The sequence below is a fragment of the Amblyomma americanum genome, chromosome 11, assembly GCF_052857255.1.
Source record: "Amblyomma americanum isolate KBUSLIRL-KWMA chromosome 11, ASM5285725v1, whole genome shotgun sequence".
Classification (NCBI taxonomy): Eukaryota; Metazoa; Arthropoda; class Arachnida; order Ixodida; family Ixodidae; genus Amblyomma; species Amblyomma americanum.
The window spans coordinates 18,041,731-18,061,545 of record NC_135507.1 but is presented as its reverse complement, the minus strand read 5'-3'; the positions used below and the strand labels follow the sequence as shown (position 1 = coordinate 18,061,545).

General features: G+C 48.0%; 1 protein-coding gene across 1 annotated transcript in view; it reads right to left on the bottom strand.

Annotated features, from left to right (window-relative positions):
• Positions 1 to 855: 855 nt before the first annotated feature.
• Positions 856 to 19,815, bottom strand: part of LOC144110955 (uncharacterized) — a 38,306-nt gene continuing 19,346 nt past the window's right edge. The window contains 5 exon segments of the mRNA XM_077644029.1: positions 856 to 1,613; positions 4,649 to 4,689; positions 4,692 to 7,583; positions 18,084 to 18,225; positions 18,633 to 19,506. Of these exon segments, the coding sequence (XP_077500155.1) occupies positions 1,395 to 1,613; positions 4,649 to 4,689; positions 4,692 to 7,583; positions 18,084 to 18,225; positions 18,633 to 19,506 (4,168 nt within the window). The 3' untranslated portion in view covers positions 856 to 1,394.

Below are 19,815 nucleotides of genomic sequence, written 5' to 3'. Positions count from 1 at the left end.
AACATATCCCCAAAACACTTTATCGTTGTACACATCACAACACGCTTAAACCAACGACCCTTTTCGTCGTATGCGTTGCGTTTCTTTGTGAGCATGGTATTTATAACAGCGAAGCAATGTTCTGTGTACATAAACTATGTACAAACTACGAAGAAAACAATCGCAAATCAACACAATGCATAATACGACACACCTAAACAACCAAGCACGAGGAAAGACTTCACGCATGGTACATCACTATTACATCATAATACGACATGCCTAAGCAACGACGCACTAGAAACAACACAATACTAGGAGTGGTTTGCACTCTAGTTCAAATTCAGTCTGGGCATACAATTACTTTCGATGAACAATAATTCTCTTGATGTGGTCTTTTGTAGAAACAACAGATTCATAATGTCGATCCATCATGCACGTTTGCCAGAGGCATTGTTTCGTGAGCAATGCGCTTTGGTGCGGGGAGTATATGCTGCTCTGGAAGAGCCGCCTAGCTGGCTCCCCTACCTGGGTGCATGTGTCTGCCTTCCAGACTTTTGATGTTTTGGTAGGTGGGGTCGGGCAGGGGTGTGGTTGCTTCGTGTTTTCGGGCCTAAGCATGCTTATATTACCTTTTTCGTCACTATTTTCATGCAATAAAGAAAAAAAATACTTCGTGGCGTATGCGTTGAGCTCTCGCATGGCACACGGAAGACCTGGGTTCGAACCGCATTGCCGGCGGATTTATTTTTCCTACTGGCCATTTTCGTGCGGACATATTCTGCCGACAGGTCTTGTACATGCCACTCATGAAACAATAAATACTTTCGCATTAAAAATCCATTACACCGAGTTTGTATTGTACTGAAATATGCATGTGGCGAAGCTTGCACCAAGGGAGTGTAACACGCCAATACTCGGAGCCACATGTGTGTCACACAAACCCGCTTTGGACAGAAGAGGAAACGGAAACATTCACATAGACAACAGACAACTGCGTGCAACGCTTCTGGGGCGTTGCTTACACTCTCGAGGACTTCCGGAAGCATAGTGGCACCGTAGGCAGAGTTGCGGGTGTCCGCGCTGGCGCTTGGCTGCGTGAAAACCAAGTGTGGAAATACAGTATGATTGAAAATCTCCTTTCGGACGGCTGCCTTCCATCACTTAGACAGATTTCATCACTTAGACAGATTATAAATACGCTGTCTATTTGGAATGTTAAGTTGCTCTAGCCGACTTTGTTTGGCACTCTACAAGACAAAGGATTGATAACCACGCTCCTGGCAGAACAGTGAAATGAAATTTGTTTGTCCGGGACACGTAGAGGATATGTTCTGCCTCTTGCATCAGCTCAAGGACAGAGCTGAAGCCACACGTCTTAGAAGAAGTACTTGTCCCGAAAGTTGCACTGCACTTCATAAGAAAAGAGAGTCACGAAATAATTCTGGTGTCGGGCTGTGGGCATCGGCTTCAAAGCTCACGACGAGGTCACCACGTGACGTCAAGTTCTTGGAATTGGGCAGGCCAAGGCCGGGGATGCGCATGATGCTTCCGGAATAGACGTCGTTGTTCAGCCGCACACTTACAGCGTCAGGAGCCAGCGTGGGCACCTTGATGACACTCCCGCGAACGACCTGTAAGAAGAGAAAGTAAAAATGACGGGAGTTTCCCACCGTTCACGAGAAGCTAGACTACTGGACGTTATAGACTAAAAATTTACTTATTTATTCACTTCAACATCTACTTAATTTGTCATTATTGCAACCGGAAGGGGGGGGGGGGTGATTATAGCTGGGGAAAAAACAAATTCTTTTTTTCGTCTTCTTTCTAATTAATTTTCTTTCAGGCAAAAATGGTTATACTAGAAATAATTATCTTTGATCAACACCGTAAATTAAAGAAAAAGACATTCCCTTATGATTTCCTTGGCTTCAGTGACTTTTGGCTATCTTCATGTCAGTAAACAAACGCTAGACAGACATCAATGCAGGCGGTATGGACATTTACACAGCGATGTATAAAGAGCAATAAAGCCAACAGAAAGGGAAACAACCGTGTCAGTAAGAAATATACATCAGGAACAGGGGCTAAAACAGCCCACAATTATGACAACAAAATGCAGGCGGGAAAGTAAAAATGTCAGCTCACAAGGTTGATTGGTTGGTTTGTGGGGTTTAACGTTCCAAAGCAACGCAGACCATCAGGGACGCCGTAGTGAAGGTCTCTGGATGATTTCGACTACCTGAGGCTCTTCACCGTACGCTGACATTGCACAGTACACGGCCCACTATAGAGGCCGCAGCCAGGATCAAACCCACATCTTTCGGGTCAGCAGTAGAGCGCAATAACCACTAAGCCATAGCGGCGGCTCCAGCAAGCAAGGTATTCCATTCTTGCACGGTGCGGGCAAAAGAGGCATATCTAACACATTCTTTTCTGCATTCGTACTGTTGCACATTTAATGGAGGTGCAAGTCAAAGTAATAATGTGTTCATAATCTGCATGGATGCTTACACCTGTTTACTCACTTATTTTTACCCGGCACTATTTGCGGGCTTAAATTTAGGTATATCTACTAATAAATTTTTTAAGTATTGAATACTAGATTTTCATTTTCCCGTATTAAAGTATATTCTTTAGCGTTAATAAGTGTTGTCGTTGGATTTTCTCCAGATTGTTCTTGAGTCATTTTGTTTGGCATAGGCGTGGGCAGGATTCTCCATTAGGGGGAGCTGAGTTTAACCGCAGCAACCCCACCCCTGCTCCCAACTACCACCCACCCAGATACCTACGGTCAAAACGCAGGGCAAAGATGAGGGGTGGTTGTAAAACAATTATGTCAATGTGATGGAATTGCAAAATATACAAAATATTACTGAGAAGTTGTTTTTACTTTTATGTGTAACATCGGTAGAGGTAGACAGTCCCTGTGCTGCTGAGGTCTGAATGTAAAAACGCATTTCCGAATGATTTTCCATTCCCTCTGAACCGCAGAAAATACGCGACACATCTGCCTTTTGTTAACTGCAAAAAAGCACTCGAAATGATTGGCTCAAAGTGACCCGGCAAGCAAACCTTTCTGGGAAAGCAACATCACGGGTCCTCGGTCGCCAGTGTCAAAAAACCTGCGTGACCATAACGCTATGGTATAAACAATGACGGGACAGGTCACAGTAAAGGTATGGGGCAGGTTTTGCACTCCCCTTAGATGATTTGGGGAGAGAGCTGCACCCCCTCCCCCTCCCAGTGCGTACGCCATGGTGTTTGACATTTTTGTTTTTTCTCACCTTTGTTTTTTCTTACTCTATACACTCAGTTATGTTTTCGCGTGTGCATATTATAGAAACGTTCTGTTGTAGTTTGTCATTGAGTTGTAATTTCCTGATTTTTTCACTTTTATTCTTTTCATTGTGTTTGCGAAATCCCTGCTACTCAATTCATACATGTTGACCGCCGACATATTTTACAGATCACGCCTCCCTTTATGAAAGGGAATCACACTTTAAATCTTTAAAGATCCTTAATTAAGGATGAGTAATTGATGATGACGAACTTTCGAGGTATGTTCTTAGGAATATTGTGACAAATTTCGCAGCCAGCTGGAGCTTTGTTGCATCGCGAGCGAATTTAAAATCTTCCTGTTTCGTGGCCTCAGTCAGAGCAATTTCTGCAGGCAACCTTGCGCATGTGACGTTAAGAGCTGCACGACCGTCGACATTCGCTCACAGGACGGTTATCACTGTGTAACGCGACATTGAGCGACGGCAGTTTAGTTATTTTCATTTCGCAATGCGTTTGCGGTCAAGAAGATGGGTACGACATGCGCATATGACAGTCATAGAGCGCTCTTAACTGTTAGCTTTCCACACATACTCCTTCTTCGAATAGTACCCCTCTCCACTCCACCGCTACCACCGCTGATCCAATTCTTTTTCGCAGCAGCCGCCGCAGACGGGCCGTGCCACATTCATCTGCTCTGTCTATACTCTCACCTTATTTCACTCCCACTTTCCTCCTTTCCCTCATGGTGTGGTTGGGGACCTGGGGGACAGTGAGACAATTTTTGTGGCTTTCATTCCTTCAAAAAACCCTCAACATTCTTCGTCCTTCTTCCACGGTTTCCGCTCTTCGAATGGTTTCCGTTGTAATCACTATCCGGCATGCATTACTACTACAGTGATAAAAAACCCAGAGAATAGACCATTACCAGGTATCGCTAGAAAAAGTTCTAACCTGTTTACGGCCGTCTGAGACAGTATTGGTTGATGCTGTCAGAGTAGAGAGTTTAATCAACCAACACGCATACGATCTATGGCATAGTATCCGCGACATCAGACCATAGTCGAAACCCAGTTTCGTTTCCCGGTTTCTGCCTTTTCGTACCTGCTTTTCATATTATATTGAAAAAAAAATTAATCGGAACTTAGACGGAGAAGTCCAAGAAATATAATGCGGTAGCCAACTCAAAATTTCCAAAAAAACAAGCGGCGTTTCCCTTTAATTTTCTCCCCATTTTTGCCCTCCCTTGGTAGCTTTAATTCCTTTCTGTCGTTGAATTTCCTTCTATAGCTACCTTTAACGGACAATTGGTTACCTGATCGCCGCATTACATGTCCTGCCTGATGCCTGATAGAAGGTGATGTCTTCAAGGCCAGAAAAGAAAGCCCACCTTGTTGCGTGTTACCTTGGCTATGTAGCGAATATCCGCTCATCTCTCTTGAACTGTGGGTGCGGCTCGTCGCATACGATGAACACGATGTCCCCCGGGATGGTGCCGGGAAACTGGTTCCCTTCCCCACGGAACCTTATCTTGGTTCCCGCCTTCCATCCGGGCTTCACGTTGATCGTGAACTCTTTCTCCTCACGCTGGAACGCCTGGTCATCCAGTGACATGACCAGCCTAGTAACCTTCTTCTTAATGGTGCAACCATAGAGAACCTCGTGGAGGGTCACGTACAGGTCATACTCCACGTCAGGGTTCTGTTTCATTTGGGTCTTCTCAGTGCTGCCTGGTGTTTTTGAATTTGCTGAAAGCTTCACGAAAGGTTCGGAATTAGGATTGTACGGGGCGCCGAAGCCTGGCCCATGCTGGTATTTGCTCGACTGTCCCGCGATGTCCGTGTCCCGGAAAATCCCTCCGCCCAAGGGAGTGCCGAAGACGAACGGTGTGTTTTGTGCCCTGCCCCACAGTCCAGCGAATGGCGTGGCACCGGTGCTGGCGCTGCCCGATGCGGTGCGGAAACCGAACCCGGGGCCGAATGGTGCGTTATGAGGCCTTCCCCGTGGTCCAGCGAATGGCGAGTCACCGCTGCTCGCGCTGCCCGATGCGGTGCTGAAACCGAACCCGGTGCCGAATGGCGAGTTTTGTGGCCTTCCCGACGGTCCAGCGAATGGTGTGCCACCGCTGCTCGCGCTGCCCGATGCGGTGCTGAAACCGAACCCGGTGCAGAATGGGGATTTCTGTGGCATTCCCGACGGTCCAGCGAATGGCGTGTCAACGCTGCTCGCGCTGCCCGATGCGGTGCTGAAACCGAACCCGGTGCCGAATGGCGAGTTTTGTGGCCTTCCCGACGGTCCAGCGAATGGTGTGCCACCGCTGCTCGCGCTGCCCGATGCGGTGCTGAAACCGAACCCGGTGCCGAATGGCGAGTTTTGTGGCCTTCCCGACGGTCCAGCGAATGGCGTGCCACTGCTGCTCGCACTGCCCGATGCGGTGCTGAAACCGAACCCGGTGCCGCATGGGGAGTTCTGTGACCTGCCCGACGGTCCAGCGAATGGTGTGCCACCGCTGCTCGCGCTGCCCGATGCGGTGCTGAAACCGAACCCGGTGCCGAATGGCGAGTTTTGTGGCCTTCCCGACGGTCCAGCGAATGGCGTGCCACCGCTGCTCGCACTGCCCGATGCGGTGCTGAAACCGAACCCGGTGCCGCATGGGGAGTTCTGTGACCTGCCCGACGGTCCAGCGAATGGTGTGCCACCGCTGCTCGCGCTGCCCGATGCGGTGCTGAAACCGAACCCGGTGCCGAATGGCGAGTTTTGTGGCCTTCCCGACGGTCCAGCGAATGGCGTGCCACCGCTGCTCGCACTGCCCGATGCGGTGCTGAAACCGAACCCGGTGCCGCATGGGGAGTTCTGTGACCTGCCCGACGGTCCAGCGAATGGCGTGCCACCGCTGCTCGCACTGCCCGATGCGGTGCTGAAACCGAACCCGGTGCCGAATGGCGAGTTTAGTGGCCTTCCCGATGGTCCAGCGAATGGTGTGCCACCGCTGCTCGCGCTGCCCGATGCGGTGCTGAAACCGAACCCGGTGCCGAATGGCGAGTTTTGTGGCCTTCCCGACGGTCCAGCGAATGGCGTTCCACTGCTACTCGCGCTCCCCGATGCGGTGCTGAAACCGAACCCGGTGCCGAATGGCGAGTTTAGTGGCCTTCCCGATGGTCCAGCGAATGGTGTGCCACCGCTGCTCGCGCTGCCCGATGCGGTGCTGAAACCGAACCCGGTGCCGAATGGGGAGTTCTGTGGCCTTCCCGACGGTCCAGCGAATGGCGTGCCACCGCTGCTCGCACTGCCCGATGCGGTGCTGAAACCGAACCCGGTGCCGAATGGCGAGTTTTGTGGCCTTCCCGACGGTCCAGCGAATGGTGTGCCACTGCTGCTCGCGCTGCCCGATGCGGTGCTGAAACCGAACCCGGTGCCGAATGGCGAGTTCTGTGGCCTTCCCGACGGTCCAGCGAATGGTGTGCCACTGCTGCTCGCGCTGCCCGATGCGGTGCTGAAACCGAACCCGGTGCCGAATGGCGAGTTCTGTGGCCTTCTCGACTGTCCAGCGAATGGCGTCTCACCGCTGCTAGCGCTGCCCGATGCGGTGCTGAAACCGAACCCGGTGCCGAATGGCGAGTTCTGTGGCCTTCCCGACGGTCCAGCGAATGGCGTCTCACCGCTGCTAGCGCTGCCCGATGCGGTGCTGAAACCGAACCCGGTGCCGAATGGCGAGTTCTGTGGCCTTCCCGACGGTCCAGCGAATGGCGTCTCACCGCTGCTAGCGCTGCCCGATGCGGTGCTGAAACCGAACCCGGTGCCGAATGCTGCGTTCTGTGGCCTTCCCGACGGTCCAGCGAAAGGCGTGTCACCGCTGCTCGCACTCCCCGAGGCGGTGCTGGAACCGAACCCGGTGCCGAACCCGGTTCCCGGCTCGTTATAACCGGACCCGGATGCTGCGTTCTCTGCTCTGCCCGAAGGTGCTGTGAAAGGCGTGTTAGTGCCGCCAGGCCCAAAGCATCCGCCCCCGAATCCGAAGCTCGTGTCTATGTTTTCCTGTCCTTTGGACTGCGCAGAACTACAATTTTTCGCTTTTTCGCCGCCATCGGGTGCGTCGCTTTTGAAATCGTCCTCTTTAAATATGCTGTCGTAGATCTTTCGTCTTTTTTTGTCGCCCAACAACTTGTATGCCTCGGCGATTCGTCTGAACTTATCCGCGGCGCCGGGCGTCTTGTTTTTGTCCGGGTGGTACTTCAAGGCGAGTTTACGGTACGCCTTCTTGATCTCAGTCTCGCTGGCTTTTCTGGTGATTCCGAGGACCTCATAGTGGTTTTTACCCATGGTACCTTGTAAAATGAAGCAGATAGGCAGTGCGACTTTCAGTCCTTTACATTCAGTTCAGTACAACTGAGCTCTTTCCGCTAGTGCACAATAACGTTACGCATTAATAAAGGTCTGACTAGGGCGTTGAATGTGCCCTGCACGCTTTTTACAGGCGTCAGTATTCAACATACATGCACATATTCAAGCTTCATACAAACCAAGACAGATTATGCAAACATGGTCATATATACGAATACGAAAGCTACAGAAAGACGGGATATACCAGGTGTTTCAGTGAAGACTAGTAATTTCCAAAAATGGATTTTCGTGGTAAAAATATGCCTTTTGAGGCATAGTATTGCCAGGGTTGGCGGACGCCAGAAAACCGGTGAATCATCTTGAAGAGTAAGCTTGTTAACAAATTTCCAATAATTAACTTTTTAACGATTAAGTTAGGCGCCTGGTTGCAGTTAGAGATTTGTAGCCGGTCGTTAGTAAGCGCCATATCAGTTTTTTAATTTCGCAAATGCGATTACCGTTGGCGCTGTGGCCCAACAAATTTTGGCTACATCGTGCAAAAACACATCCGCATTCGGAGAGCATGCAGGCAAAGCAACCTTTCAGAATTAACTAGTCGAAGTGCCCAAATTTTGTCGAGCCACAGCGCCGAGGGTAATCGCTTTTTCGAAGTTCTGTGCTGGTAGTGATAAGAGGCCTCGCTGTCATCTATGGATTTTAAGTAAAGAATGCCGAGTTCTGCATATATGGGCATTAACCCACTAAAGATATCACGTGATGCCCTTAAGTCCCCTTCCAACTGAAGAATGAGCACGTGCTTTCGCGAAACCCTACCAATTTTTATTTATTTTTGTGGTGTTTCTAAATTTCAGATTAATACTGGTAATATTTTATCCTTTAAGTATATTTTGTTATAAAGCAGAAGAAATAACAGCCACATGCCGCCGATGTTATCCGAACCGACGACCTCCGACTAACGCGTCCGATGCTCTACCAACTCAGCGGCGACGGCTGTCTAATAATCTGCTTTCGGTGGTATTTATGTGTAGTATAACATACCCTTGAGAGTGTTCACCAGCGCCACCCTCGTCCATAGTGGCGGACGTAGTACGTCCTGTATTACCGCGAGTGCCACGAAGGAACGTTATCGAATGGTGAGGGCGGAAGCTGTGCGACAACCCTCTCATGGTATACCTACGGCATCAAGACTGCCAGAATCGAGGCCCTCGTTAGCCATTGAGCAGACAAAGGAAGGGAAAAGGGGGGCTTGTTATGACATGCATGACGGAAGCCGAAAGTCACCGAAACCAGCATAGGGGGAGGGGGGGTTATATTTTATTTTATTTTGTGTTGTTGCTCAATTCGACATTCGAAATCCGCTGTCTTCTTACTCCTTGATATGGTTCAGGTGTGGCCCACGGTTTTAAATTTTTCCAGTTTCTTCGGCGCTTTCTAACAGGAAATCGAACTTTTTATGAGCTTACGAGTGCATTGTAGGCGAGTGCATCTACGAGTGCATTGTAGGCGTTGTCAGTGTTGCTTACATTTCGAACTTCGCACGAGTCTGCCTGAAATATATCCTTTCTAAATGCATTAACAGATCAGCTATCAACTGGTAAAAGCTTTAAGCAGCGGAATATTTTCAAACACCAGTATTATTTAAGCAAAATATACTGGTAGGTGTCCACTGATGGAGCATGATAAGCTCACGGTTTTATATTTGACAGTGATAAGTTTCTTATTTTGGCAGCAGCGACATGAGAGACGGTGCGGATGTTTTTATACGCTAACGGGTTCTGTAGGCCTCCGGAGCCTCTCAATACCAGATCCGACCTATTACGGCGCTACAACCCCCAACAGAACATTACTGAAGAAAATAATAGAGGGTAATGACATATACCGTCTACTCCTTCACTTCGACATCTCGTCTGTAGCGCCTTCTATCTTATCACCAAAGAGGCGGTCAGACTGGCCTCCATAGGAGACCCTTTAGTTTCTTCGTTGTGAAAGGGGACGTCATAGGCTGACGGTTTAGCATTGCTAAGCACGAAATTTTGTGCGAAAAGTCTGTCACCCGCGAACACGTACCTGAAAGCTCAATTGAGGTGTCCACTGACCCACGGAGCCAATTATGCGTGTCCAATTTTTTCATCGACAGTGCCAATTTACCCAGTGTACGGCGGGCGCCTATGCTCCAGTGCCGTTTTTCTGCAGCAATGTCGTCAACGCCATTACGTATTGCTCTAGTGCCGTGTTTCTACCACACCGTTATAGACGCCAAAGAGATGAGGCGCACATCTCTTTGTTTTTCACCAGCGCAAGGGGCAAGGGACGAAACAAGTGCACAGATACGGCGCCGTGTCTGTGCACTCGTCTTGTCCTTTGTCCCTTGCGTTGCTGAAAAACAATGTCACGCCGACTTGCCCAAGCTTCGACAGTATCTGCGGACACCTCTCTGTTACTAGCGCCACATAGCTCGAAGCGGGAATATTAGTTCGAGAGTAGTATCAGTTGATGAAGAGGAGGATGTGCAATGCACAGCGCGAGAGTGTCTTGCACGCCTCTTTAAGTTCCTGATTCCGCTCCATCTAAATTCGGTAAGGTTGCTTTGGGTACCCGGTCACATGGGCTTTCACTTAAATGAGGTTGCAGGTTCCTTAGCAAGAGCCTCTCTCAGCGGCCCAATTGTTGCTGTCCTGCCATCATGTGCATATACAGATGCGGTGATGTTTCGCCGCTACACAATATTTCAGGAATTTGCTGCCTCGGTTCTTACATCATCTCCCGAATATCAGCATCTTCTGCATCCTTGGAGTAGCAAAGACTGGCGCTCACGCAGACTAGAGGTCTCTTTCACGCGCTTGCGTTGCCGGGTTCCCATTCTAAATTTCTACCTTCACAGATCTGGCCTGGCAGCTTCCCCACTGTGCCCTTTTTGTGCCGAACCTGAGACAATAGATCACTTCCTGCTGTTCTGCCGCCGCTTTTCTCATTTGAGGAAGCGTCTTTTGCAAATTCCATTTCACCAACTGGGCTTGCCTGTGTCTTCCGCGGTTGTTCTTTCCATTGGCGCTTCTTTGCTTGGACGAAGCGACAGGAGTGTGCGCTCTGCTGTGCAAAATTTTCTTCAAGAAACGCAGCGACTCCCATTCTAATTTCTTTTTCCCGCCCTCAATCAGTACGACATTGCAACAATACAGGCATTGTGTACTATTATGCACATTAAGCAATTGTCCCGTCTTTGATCTCCAAGTTAACTGGACCCCTTTCCTTCCCTTTTCCAATCTCTTAGGCTACATACTATTACCACTCCTTTTCCCGTCAAAACTTTCCTGTATCCAGTAAGTAACCGCCTGTGTCTTGGCCACTCCCCCGTAGTGGGTATGTGCCAACAACGTCTGAGGCCTTCCTTCCTTCCTTCCGTCTTGCAGTTTAACACCAGGCGTGTTTGGCTGCGGCGGTAGTCTAGTGGAAATAGTGCCGAAAAGTGCTCTTGCGCAGTGGTCAGCTAAGCTGATCTGTTCGCGCCGTCGAGGGCTCGAATCCTAGTCGCGGGTATTTACTATATTTGTATTTATTTATTAATTTCACTCCACACAAATCCGCAACATACAAACATCGCAAGATCCTGCTCGGGGTTTAACCATGGGAACAGAGTTTTCGAACAAAAAAAGAAAAGGAGAGCGCAGAAGAACAGTTGCATAAGCCTGCCTGTACATACGTGTTTTTCTACTGCATCTGGCAGCTTACTACACTCTACCATCTCCTGCATTGCATTTTCCTGTCTCAACTTATTGATGTCTCATGCGAAATGTCTCGAATAAAAAAGAACGCACGAGCCCTTCCCTGCCGTGTTTTGTCGTCTTTCTGCTGCTTTCTACCGTGAACAGGCGTACGCGGGAGGAGGCACGATAAGAGAGAAAAAAATCATAGCGAGCAAGGCGGGAGTTTCCGCTGCAACCTCGGTAGACTGGCAGGAAACAGAACTAGCGAACGCACATGCCACGAATCCGAAACTTTACGAGAGTGCGTAGTCAAGGAAACGGAGAGCGAAGATAAAAGATAAAGCGGCGCTCCGAATTGTTTACCAGTGCGCTGTCGGACGCCGTATTACGAGTTGGGGGAACGCCGAGGGGCGTCGGCAAGGATTCTAGGCCGTCGCGTGTGAACAACCCGACTCTGAAGCAGTTGCAAAGCCGTTGTGCAATGCATGTGCGGATGCAACTAGATTCATTCATACCCTCAAGGAGGTGATGCAGTGCTGTTGAGGGAATTGGGCTGCCTAATCTTTGGTACAATCCATGGTCTGTCCGTCTCAAGTTTTTTCAATCCGTGTATTTTTGTGCTGCCAGAAACAACATTTACAAACGTCGGTGATGTAAACTACAGAAAAATTTAACCCCAAGGATGCTTAAGCAATGCCGAAAGTTGGACAGGGTGGACATGTCAATCAACGCTCTTCAGAGACCAACAGAGAGGACGATAGTTGAGTTCTGCCTCGCACTGCAAGCAATACATGTTACGCTTTTGTTTCGGTCAAACGTTGATATATTGTTGTTAATATTCTTTTTCGGACGTGTCTGAAGCTTTAGAATAAACGACAGACGAACCTCACCGTAAGCTTAATCAAACATTTGTACAACTTAGATGTGGCTTTCTAAAAACTGTACAGAAACCTTGAGAGAGTAGCCAGGCCCGCCATTTGTGAAGGTACACGGCTTATTCAACGCTTTGCAAAAACCAACGGTTTGCAGAGACACCTGAGTTCGACAATACACCACAACAAAACCTTCGTACGAATACGACGGCAAGTTGGTTTAGCCGTAGTGACAGCGGTGAACGGGCAATAAGGAAAGTTTTCTAACCAAATAATGGGGCTGTGCATGCGATATTTGGCACGAAAAAATTTAAGATGTTTATGGAAAAGTATTGCTAGTTGGAGAACATCATTACTGTAATAACGCTGGGAAAAGTCCTGGGAGAATGCGGGAAATATATTTGTACCGTTATTTCACAGTTACGATTTAAACATTACAATAACATTTAGAACGCTAAATTTAGATAATGTTTAGTATGGATGTTTATTTTTTCGGTACACCATCGAACCTCATTTGTTAATTTTAACACCATGTTAACTTTTAGAACATAGCATTAATAATAATAATAATTGGTTTTGGGGGAAAGGAAATGGCGCAGTACCTGTCTCATATATCGCTGGACACCTGAACCGCACCGTAAGGGAAGGGATAAAGGAGGGAGCGAAAGAAGAAAGGGATAGGTGCCGTAGTGGAGTGCTCCGGAATAATTTCGGCCACCTGGGGATCTTTAACGTGCACTGACATCGCACAGCACACGGGCGCCTTAGCGTTTTTTCCTCCATAAAAACGCAGCCGCCGCAAAGTTTAATTTCGGTATTAAACCACCGTGCGCGGTTCAACGCATAACGTTGTTTCCTAATTTTCAGCATACAAATGACGTTGCAAAGTAGCATCGAACCTTACTGCAACTTGCATACCAATTTTATAACATCATTTGAATGTTCTATGCTACCCGGGATTGTTTCGGTGTTGTGAACAGGATGATTGTTTGGGGTGCAGAATAGTTGCACACCTACATTCTTCAGTTACCCCAAAATCGTATCATCAAATTCTAAACGCCGATGTCGGTCGGTCTAGGTCATATGCAAATCATTTCTGCTTCGTTCACCATTGGTTTCCTGTAGTGCCGCATTTGACGCCAGTTGTTGGGAACGTACAGCGATATACTAGCAGCAAACCTGTCGTTTAGAAATGAGCTTGCATTGCCCCGTTTAATTCTGTCATAATTATCAGTCAAATATTATTAACACAGATGGCCATGAAGGGAAATAATAGGCGCCAACTTGGAGAATAGAAAAAAAAGCGTTAGGGGTTGACGTCAGAATACCTGGGTCAGGCCTGCGAAGCCGGGTGATCTCAATAGACCAGTGATCCCATAGAAGGCGCGTCCGCGCGGATAAACTTTCAAAGACGTAGTCTGTGACACGGCGAGTCTGTGAGCGAAGAATGGGCGTGCCGCCTCCCCCTGCGCCTGCCCAATGCAAACCGCAGAGAAGCCATAACGTCAGACGACTGTCGTCATCCGGACGCGTCACACAGACAAGTCGCGTCCTCTAACGGACACACCGCCACTCGCGATATGGATGCGTTCTGTGCGGCGTGGCGATATGAACTGAGTGGCCTTGCATAAGAAAAATCTGCTCGCCAGACGAATGTAAAGCAACGGCGCTCAGTCTTATCGACATAGTTTCTGTTCGTCTGTTGTCACTTCACCAGCTGCTTATGCTTTGCTGGTTTTTAGTAGTATTACATGGTGTTCTCGTAGTTATGCTCGACTTTAGTGCTTGGTTTTCCTTTCTTCTTCTTTTTCCTCTTCTAGCAGTGCTGTCAATTAAAAACGGTTCTTTTTCACTCTCCTGCAGCAGTTGCAAGGGACATGGCGGCTATTTAAGGAGTGAGCACTGGTTAAATTACTCGGTAAATAATTTTCGACAAAGAAAACATTACAGAACGCTTCTCCCATCGTTTATTATAATGTCGCCGGAAAGTGCGCCAAATCATGCCAGCCAGAGTCTTCCTCCACCAGTGAGTTCATGATAGACGACAATGTCTACGTGCTGATGGTTTTGTTTGCTGTGGTTTCAACAAATAACTGCAGTCGGCATTTACGAAGGGCAATGGTTGTGTTCCCAAAATGTCTATATCGTTGCCTGTCATCCGATGTTGTTATTTCGGGAAGGGGTGTTTTTGATTTGCTCGTGAAACGTGATGCTGAAAAATCATCAGGACCCGATAATATACCAAACGCTTTTTTGAAACGCCGTGTGGAATGGTGCGCGAAGTACTCGCATGTTATATTCACCACATCTTAACGCGATGATTCTCTGCTGGATAGCTGAAGAACGGCCGAATTCAAACCTTTGCATACAACCGAAAAAAAGCACGCATCGAGAATTAGTGACCTGTGTCACTGACATCGACATCATGCGAAATTATAGAGCACATAATTCATAAACACACAGGGAGTTTCGCATAAGACCCCAAATTAAAAAAATAGGATTTTTGAGTAAGCGCTTTATTCGGCATAGCGTTATTAGCGGTGTAGTACATCAGAGTACTGCTATGACGTGTTAACCAGAAGGCTGGTTAATTAATGCTTGGAGAGTTTACTTTTTAACTATTACTGCAACACTCCTTTACTATCGAGATACGTGTAGCCCACCGTCAGTAATATCTATATCAGTTTTTAGGTTTCCGAAAAAGCGGTTGTCCATGGCCACACAAACTTTGGCTATTCTGCGCTAAAATACACGTGCTTTAGAGTAGCTTGCAGGCAAAGCAGCCTCTCCAGTGCACGTAACTCGTCAAAGCAGCGAAAATTTGTTGGGCCACAGTGCCGAAAGTAACCGCGTTTTCAAAGCTGTATAAACTGGTATGGGTATTGATTACGGTGAGCTACACACCCTTCAGTAATTAAGGACTCTGACAGTAATAGTTAGGAAGGTGACTATTCAATTTTAGTTAACCAGTCTGATAACTAGCCTGTCTTAGCTGCATTCTGATGTACTTCATCCCTGACAATGCTATGTCAAAAAAGTGCTGTTCTTATTCAAAGACCTTATTAAAAGAAATTATATAAAGTCTTAGGTGACGCAGCCTGTATGTCAGGTTTCTTAGAGGAGCATAATGTGCTTACAAATGTTCAACATGGTTTCAGGCGCGGGTTTTCACAAGTACTCAGTTAGTTGAAAGTGTGCACGACTTCACACAGTCGATTACTAAAGGCTAGCAAGCAGACGGGATATTCATGGATTTTCGCAAAGCATTTGATTAGGTGTCACGCAACAAATTCATACGTAAATTGAGATATTAATTAAGAAACGACCAGATACTTACATGGATCGCTGCCTGCCTTTCGAATGGAAGTCCGTTCGTCACCTTAAACAACACTTCCAGGTTGAGTCTGGCATACCCCAGGGTGCATTTTGGGACAACCTTTATTATCATTATTTACTAATGACACTGTAGCTGGACCTTCCGTCCGTGTGAGGCTTTGCGCAGATGACTGTGTGTTGTACGAAGCGGGCACTTCATTTGGCGATCACGTGCGGCTGAATAATGACCTTACTTGAATAATGTCATTACTTGTTGCAATCAATGCCAAATGTCCATTAATTTTGAAAAAAAGTTTTGATGAGAATTACACACAAGAAAATACCTCTTCAATTGGAAGTAACACAAGTTACTATTGGAAGTAACAGAGCACAAATATTTGGGCCTATGGTTAACTAGCCATTTTTTTTTTTGTGAGCAAACCACAGAGTTACTTCTGTAGCAAATTCCTTCCGTAAGCTGTTCTTTCTTGAAGCGCTCACTGAAGTCATCCACGCCTACTGGTCGCCTTTTAGCGTGCGATTCCCCTATTCGCCCGCTGTTTGAGTATGCCGTAATTATCTGGGACCGTTTCATTTTAGCCGTCATTAACAAACTAGAACGAATAGATCATAAAGTGGTTAGGTGGTTAGCTCTTGAGACGCAGTGGAATGTCCTCAATGACTGCGCGATTAAACTTTTCTTTTTCAGCCGGTAAACGGTCCTTATAATTTTAACGCATCCCAATTTTTTGCTTAATCCTCAAGTTACAACACGAGATGAAGGCACGCGTTAAAGATAATCCCATCGAACGCGCGGAATAACTTTTAAATATTCTTTCTTCCTGAGGACATTTACAGAATGGATTAACCTTAATAGCGAGATTTTTACCCAGTATTCTTGGTTGCACAGTCTTTTTAACGAAAGAAGCGGGTTCGATCACTGACGCGGCGGTCGCATTTCGATGAAGGCGAAATGCTAGAGCCCTGCGTGCTGTGCGATGTCAGCGCGTTAAACAATCCCAGGTGGTCGAAATTTCCTTAGCCCTTCATATACGGCTCATAGCCTGAGTCGTTTTCGGACGTTAGTATTCATAAACCATTTCTCGAGAGACAGCGATTCACAAGTTTTTTTTTTTTTTATGCGTTGCATATTGCAATCACTCAGTTCAGCCCTTGGGCGCGGCCGGGCAGCCACCAAACCACGTGACGTGACGTCACGACAGCCGGAGAAAAAGCTGGGCCCCAACTCGCGCGCGGCCGCAGCCACCACCTGACTCCCGCTAGGGGCGCTGCGCCGGCGCGTGACGTCACAGAGGAAAAGCTGGGCCCCAACTGGCGCGGTCGCGCGCGGCCGCAGCCACCACCTGACTCCCGCTCCTCCCGCTAGGGGCGCTGCGCTATGATTGACGTCACGGCATATGTATAAAAGAGCTGCGCTCCTTCGCCGGGAAAATCCCCCTGTCACACGGGCATTTCGAGGGCCCTCGAACCGATAGTCTATCGACTCAAAGGCGATCGAGCGCTGCTACACGGGCAGTTTCAATGGCGATCGAGTCAATAGCCTATCGAGTCAACGGAGCAGCACGGAACTAAATCGAGATATGCAACGCATTCTTGGCTTAACCAAGCTAAGCCTGGCCATTTTTCAATGTAGGCCACAGGTGTTCGTTTTGATAGACTGAAGCGTTTGCGCTGACATCAAGAATGCCTTTGGCAATCTTTGTTTGCCGAGCTTTTTGAAGCACAACATCACGCTTGGACCGATTTCGAAGCTGTATAACTATGTTTGGGCATGCAGTGATCTTTGTCAGGACGCGATGGCAGATATCAACATCCTACTAGAAGTAGGAAGTGAGCACTGCAGTGTTGCCACTCTTATCGTTCTATTGCTATGCTTGCTGCTCCTCTTTGCGTTCTTTTACCACCTTTTTTTTTTCTTTACACAGCAAGTGCTCGTAGTGCAGATACACTTCTTTCAGATATCAAAAGAGGTGGGTCATTACGCGTTTCACCGCATCGGCCTGTTTACACCTTCGTTTTCTGTGCTGTTTACAAGATTGGAGTTGCGGTTCGTGTAGCTGTGAACTTCACTGAAATTGGAGGCGCATCCCGTCTCAAGCGTAACCCGTAACATGTAACCCATGTACCTGTATTTTGCAGGTGCGGGTGTTGGGATTTAACGTAACAGCAACGTGGAAGCAGCTTGTTTATTTGGGGAAATGACAGATATGAAGCTCTGGTCGGAGCGGATGCCTTATGTGGAGATGGAGCAACAAAAAAAAACAAACAAGCACGGTGTCATGGAGACTTATGTACAGGGACCAGCACCGAGAACATGAATGCCGTTTGCATGAGACCATTTGCAGTCGACCGACTCGTCGAGTAACCTGACGAAACCAGCCCTATTGAAATGTGTATTGTTGGGACTGCGGTGTTTCATCAACGACTTCTACAGATTCATAATACAAGCACCTATTATGTTACAGAAGACTAGCTTTTCAGATGAGGCGAGACAGTGACCACCAGAATGCTTCGCTTTCGACTTCTGTCACGAGGCGGGGATACTCGATGTCGAAGCTCATGAGCAGGTCACCCCTCGTCGTTGGGTCCTTGGAGTGAGGAAGGCCTTGGCCCTGGATGCGCATCACGGTGGTGGGCGTGACGATGCCGGTCAGCGGCACAGCTATGTTGCCGTGGGCCACCGTGGGCACCTCTAATGTGCCACCGCGAAGTGCCTGTGAATGCAGAGAGCAAAAGAAAAATGCGTTCCCATTTAGTCTAGAATAGTTCTAGAACAAGGAAGCTATGAAACGGAGACGACAGGGAGACGCAGGTTAAAGGTTCTAGATAAGAAGCACATTCAGTCGAGTTCCAAGGTTCCCTGACCAACTGCGGCATCCAAAACTTGCATCAATAGTAAATTAAACGCCTTTCACGTCTTACTCTTGCATTCCACAACTAGGGCAAACCTAACTAGCGCTCGTTTCTTAACACAAATGTTCCGGGGTATTTGTCGCTTTTTCGTACGATACAGCTGACGTCAGCATTGCACAGCTACCCATAGATACATCCCAGGACCGCCATGTAAGCAAACCTTCACACCGCTCCCATCACCGTGGAATAGATAACGCTTTCAACCAACCTTTCTGAAGGGGATTTTCGCCACGTATCGGATGTCTGCTCCGTCTCTCTCAAAGTAGGGGTGCGGCTGGTCGCGGATGATGAAGATGACGTCACCGGGGACAGTTTCGTAGAGCTGTTCCCCTTCACGGTAAAAGGCAATTTTGGTACCGGCCTTGCAGCCGGGTTTCACATCAATCGTGAATTCTTTCTCTTCTACCGTAGGCACACGGTCGTATGGGGTCATCACAGTTCTTGGAATCCTCACCTTCTTGGTGCAGCCGTGGTAGACCTCTTTTAGCGTCACGTGCACATCGTACACGACGGTCGGATTCTTGTAGCGCGACGCACAATAGCAGGATGTCCTCGAACTTGCTGTGGGTCTTTGTGACTGGGACCGGTCATTTAAGCGAACTCGCCCAAGAAGACGTTCTTTTAAGGTGAGGTTGGAGAAATCGTCAGACCTGTCGCCCTGTCCTGTAGAGGGCATTTTGGCATAAGTGTTCTTGTGTGGACGGTGCGTATCATCGTCCACGTAGTCGTCAGGGCTGCCGCGGTCTTCGTCGGAGGACGCGTTGGGAAAATTGCTACCGAAAGGTCCGCCACAGCCAAATGAACCCCCGGCCCGGTATTCGTCGTTGGAGAACCCAGACATTCCAGACGAGTTGCCGCTGTGCGTAGTGTAATCGTACTTCCGGTCGCCCCACGTTTTGCCTTCACCGCCTCCGGCGTTGTCCTGAAGACTCCTTAGACGCAGCGATTGGCCACGTTGCACTTGTTCTCGTTGCTTAGCTTGTCGCAATGCTGTAGGTGAACTCATAGAACCTTCTGTCCGCAAATATTTGCAGTATCTGATTGATCTCTTTGCAGGTGGTCTTGTGGACGCCAGGCGTCCCCTGGAAAGAACAGAGACGAAATGGTCAATTAACAGTTCCGAGTGGGACGTTATCAGACGGCCGTGAAGAGCAGTGGTATCCACGTCGTTTTCATAATATTCAGATTAAGGCTAGCTTGTCAGGGTTCGGACTGTAGCGAATATTATTTATTTATTTATTTCAATACTTTCAAGGCCCCTGGAGGCATTACAGAAGAGAGTGGAATGCCTGAAAAATATCCATACGTATTTAGTTATTTATAACACAGGAATTGCGGCAATACAGAAACAAAAAATAGGAACAACAACAATAACGCGGTAAAATGCAATT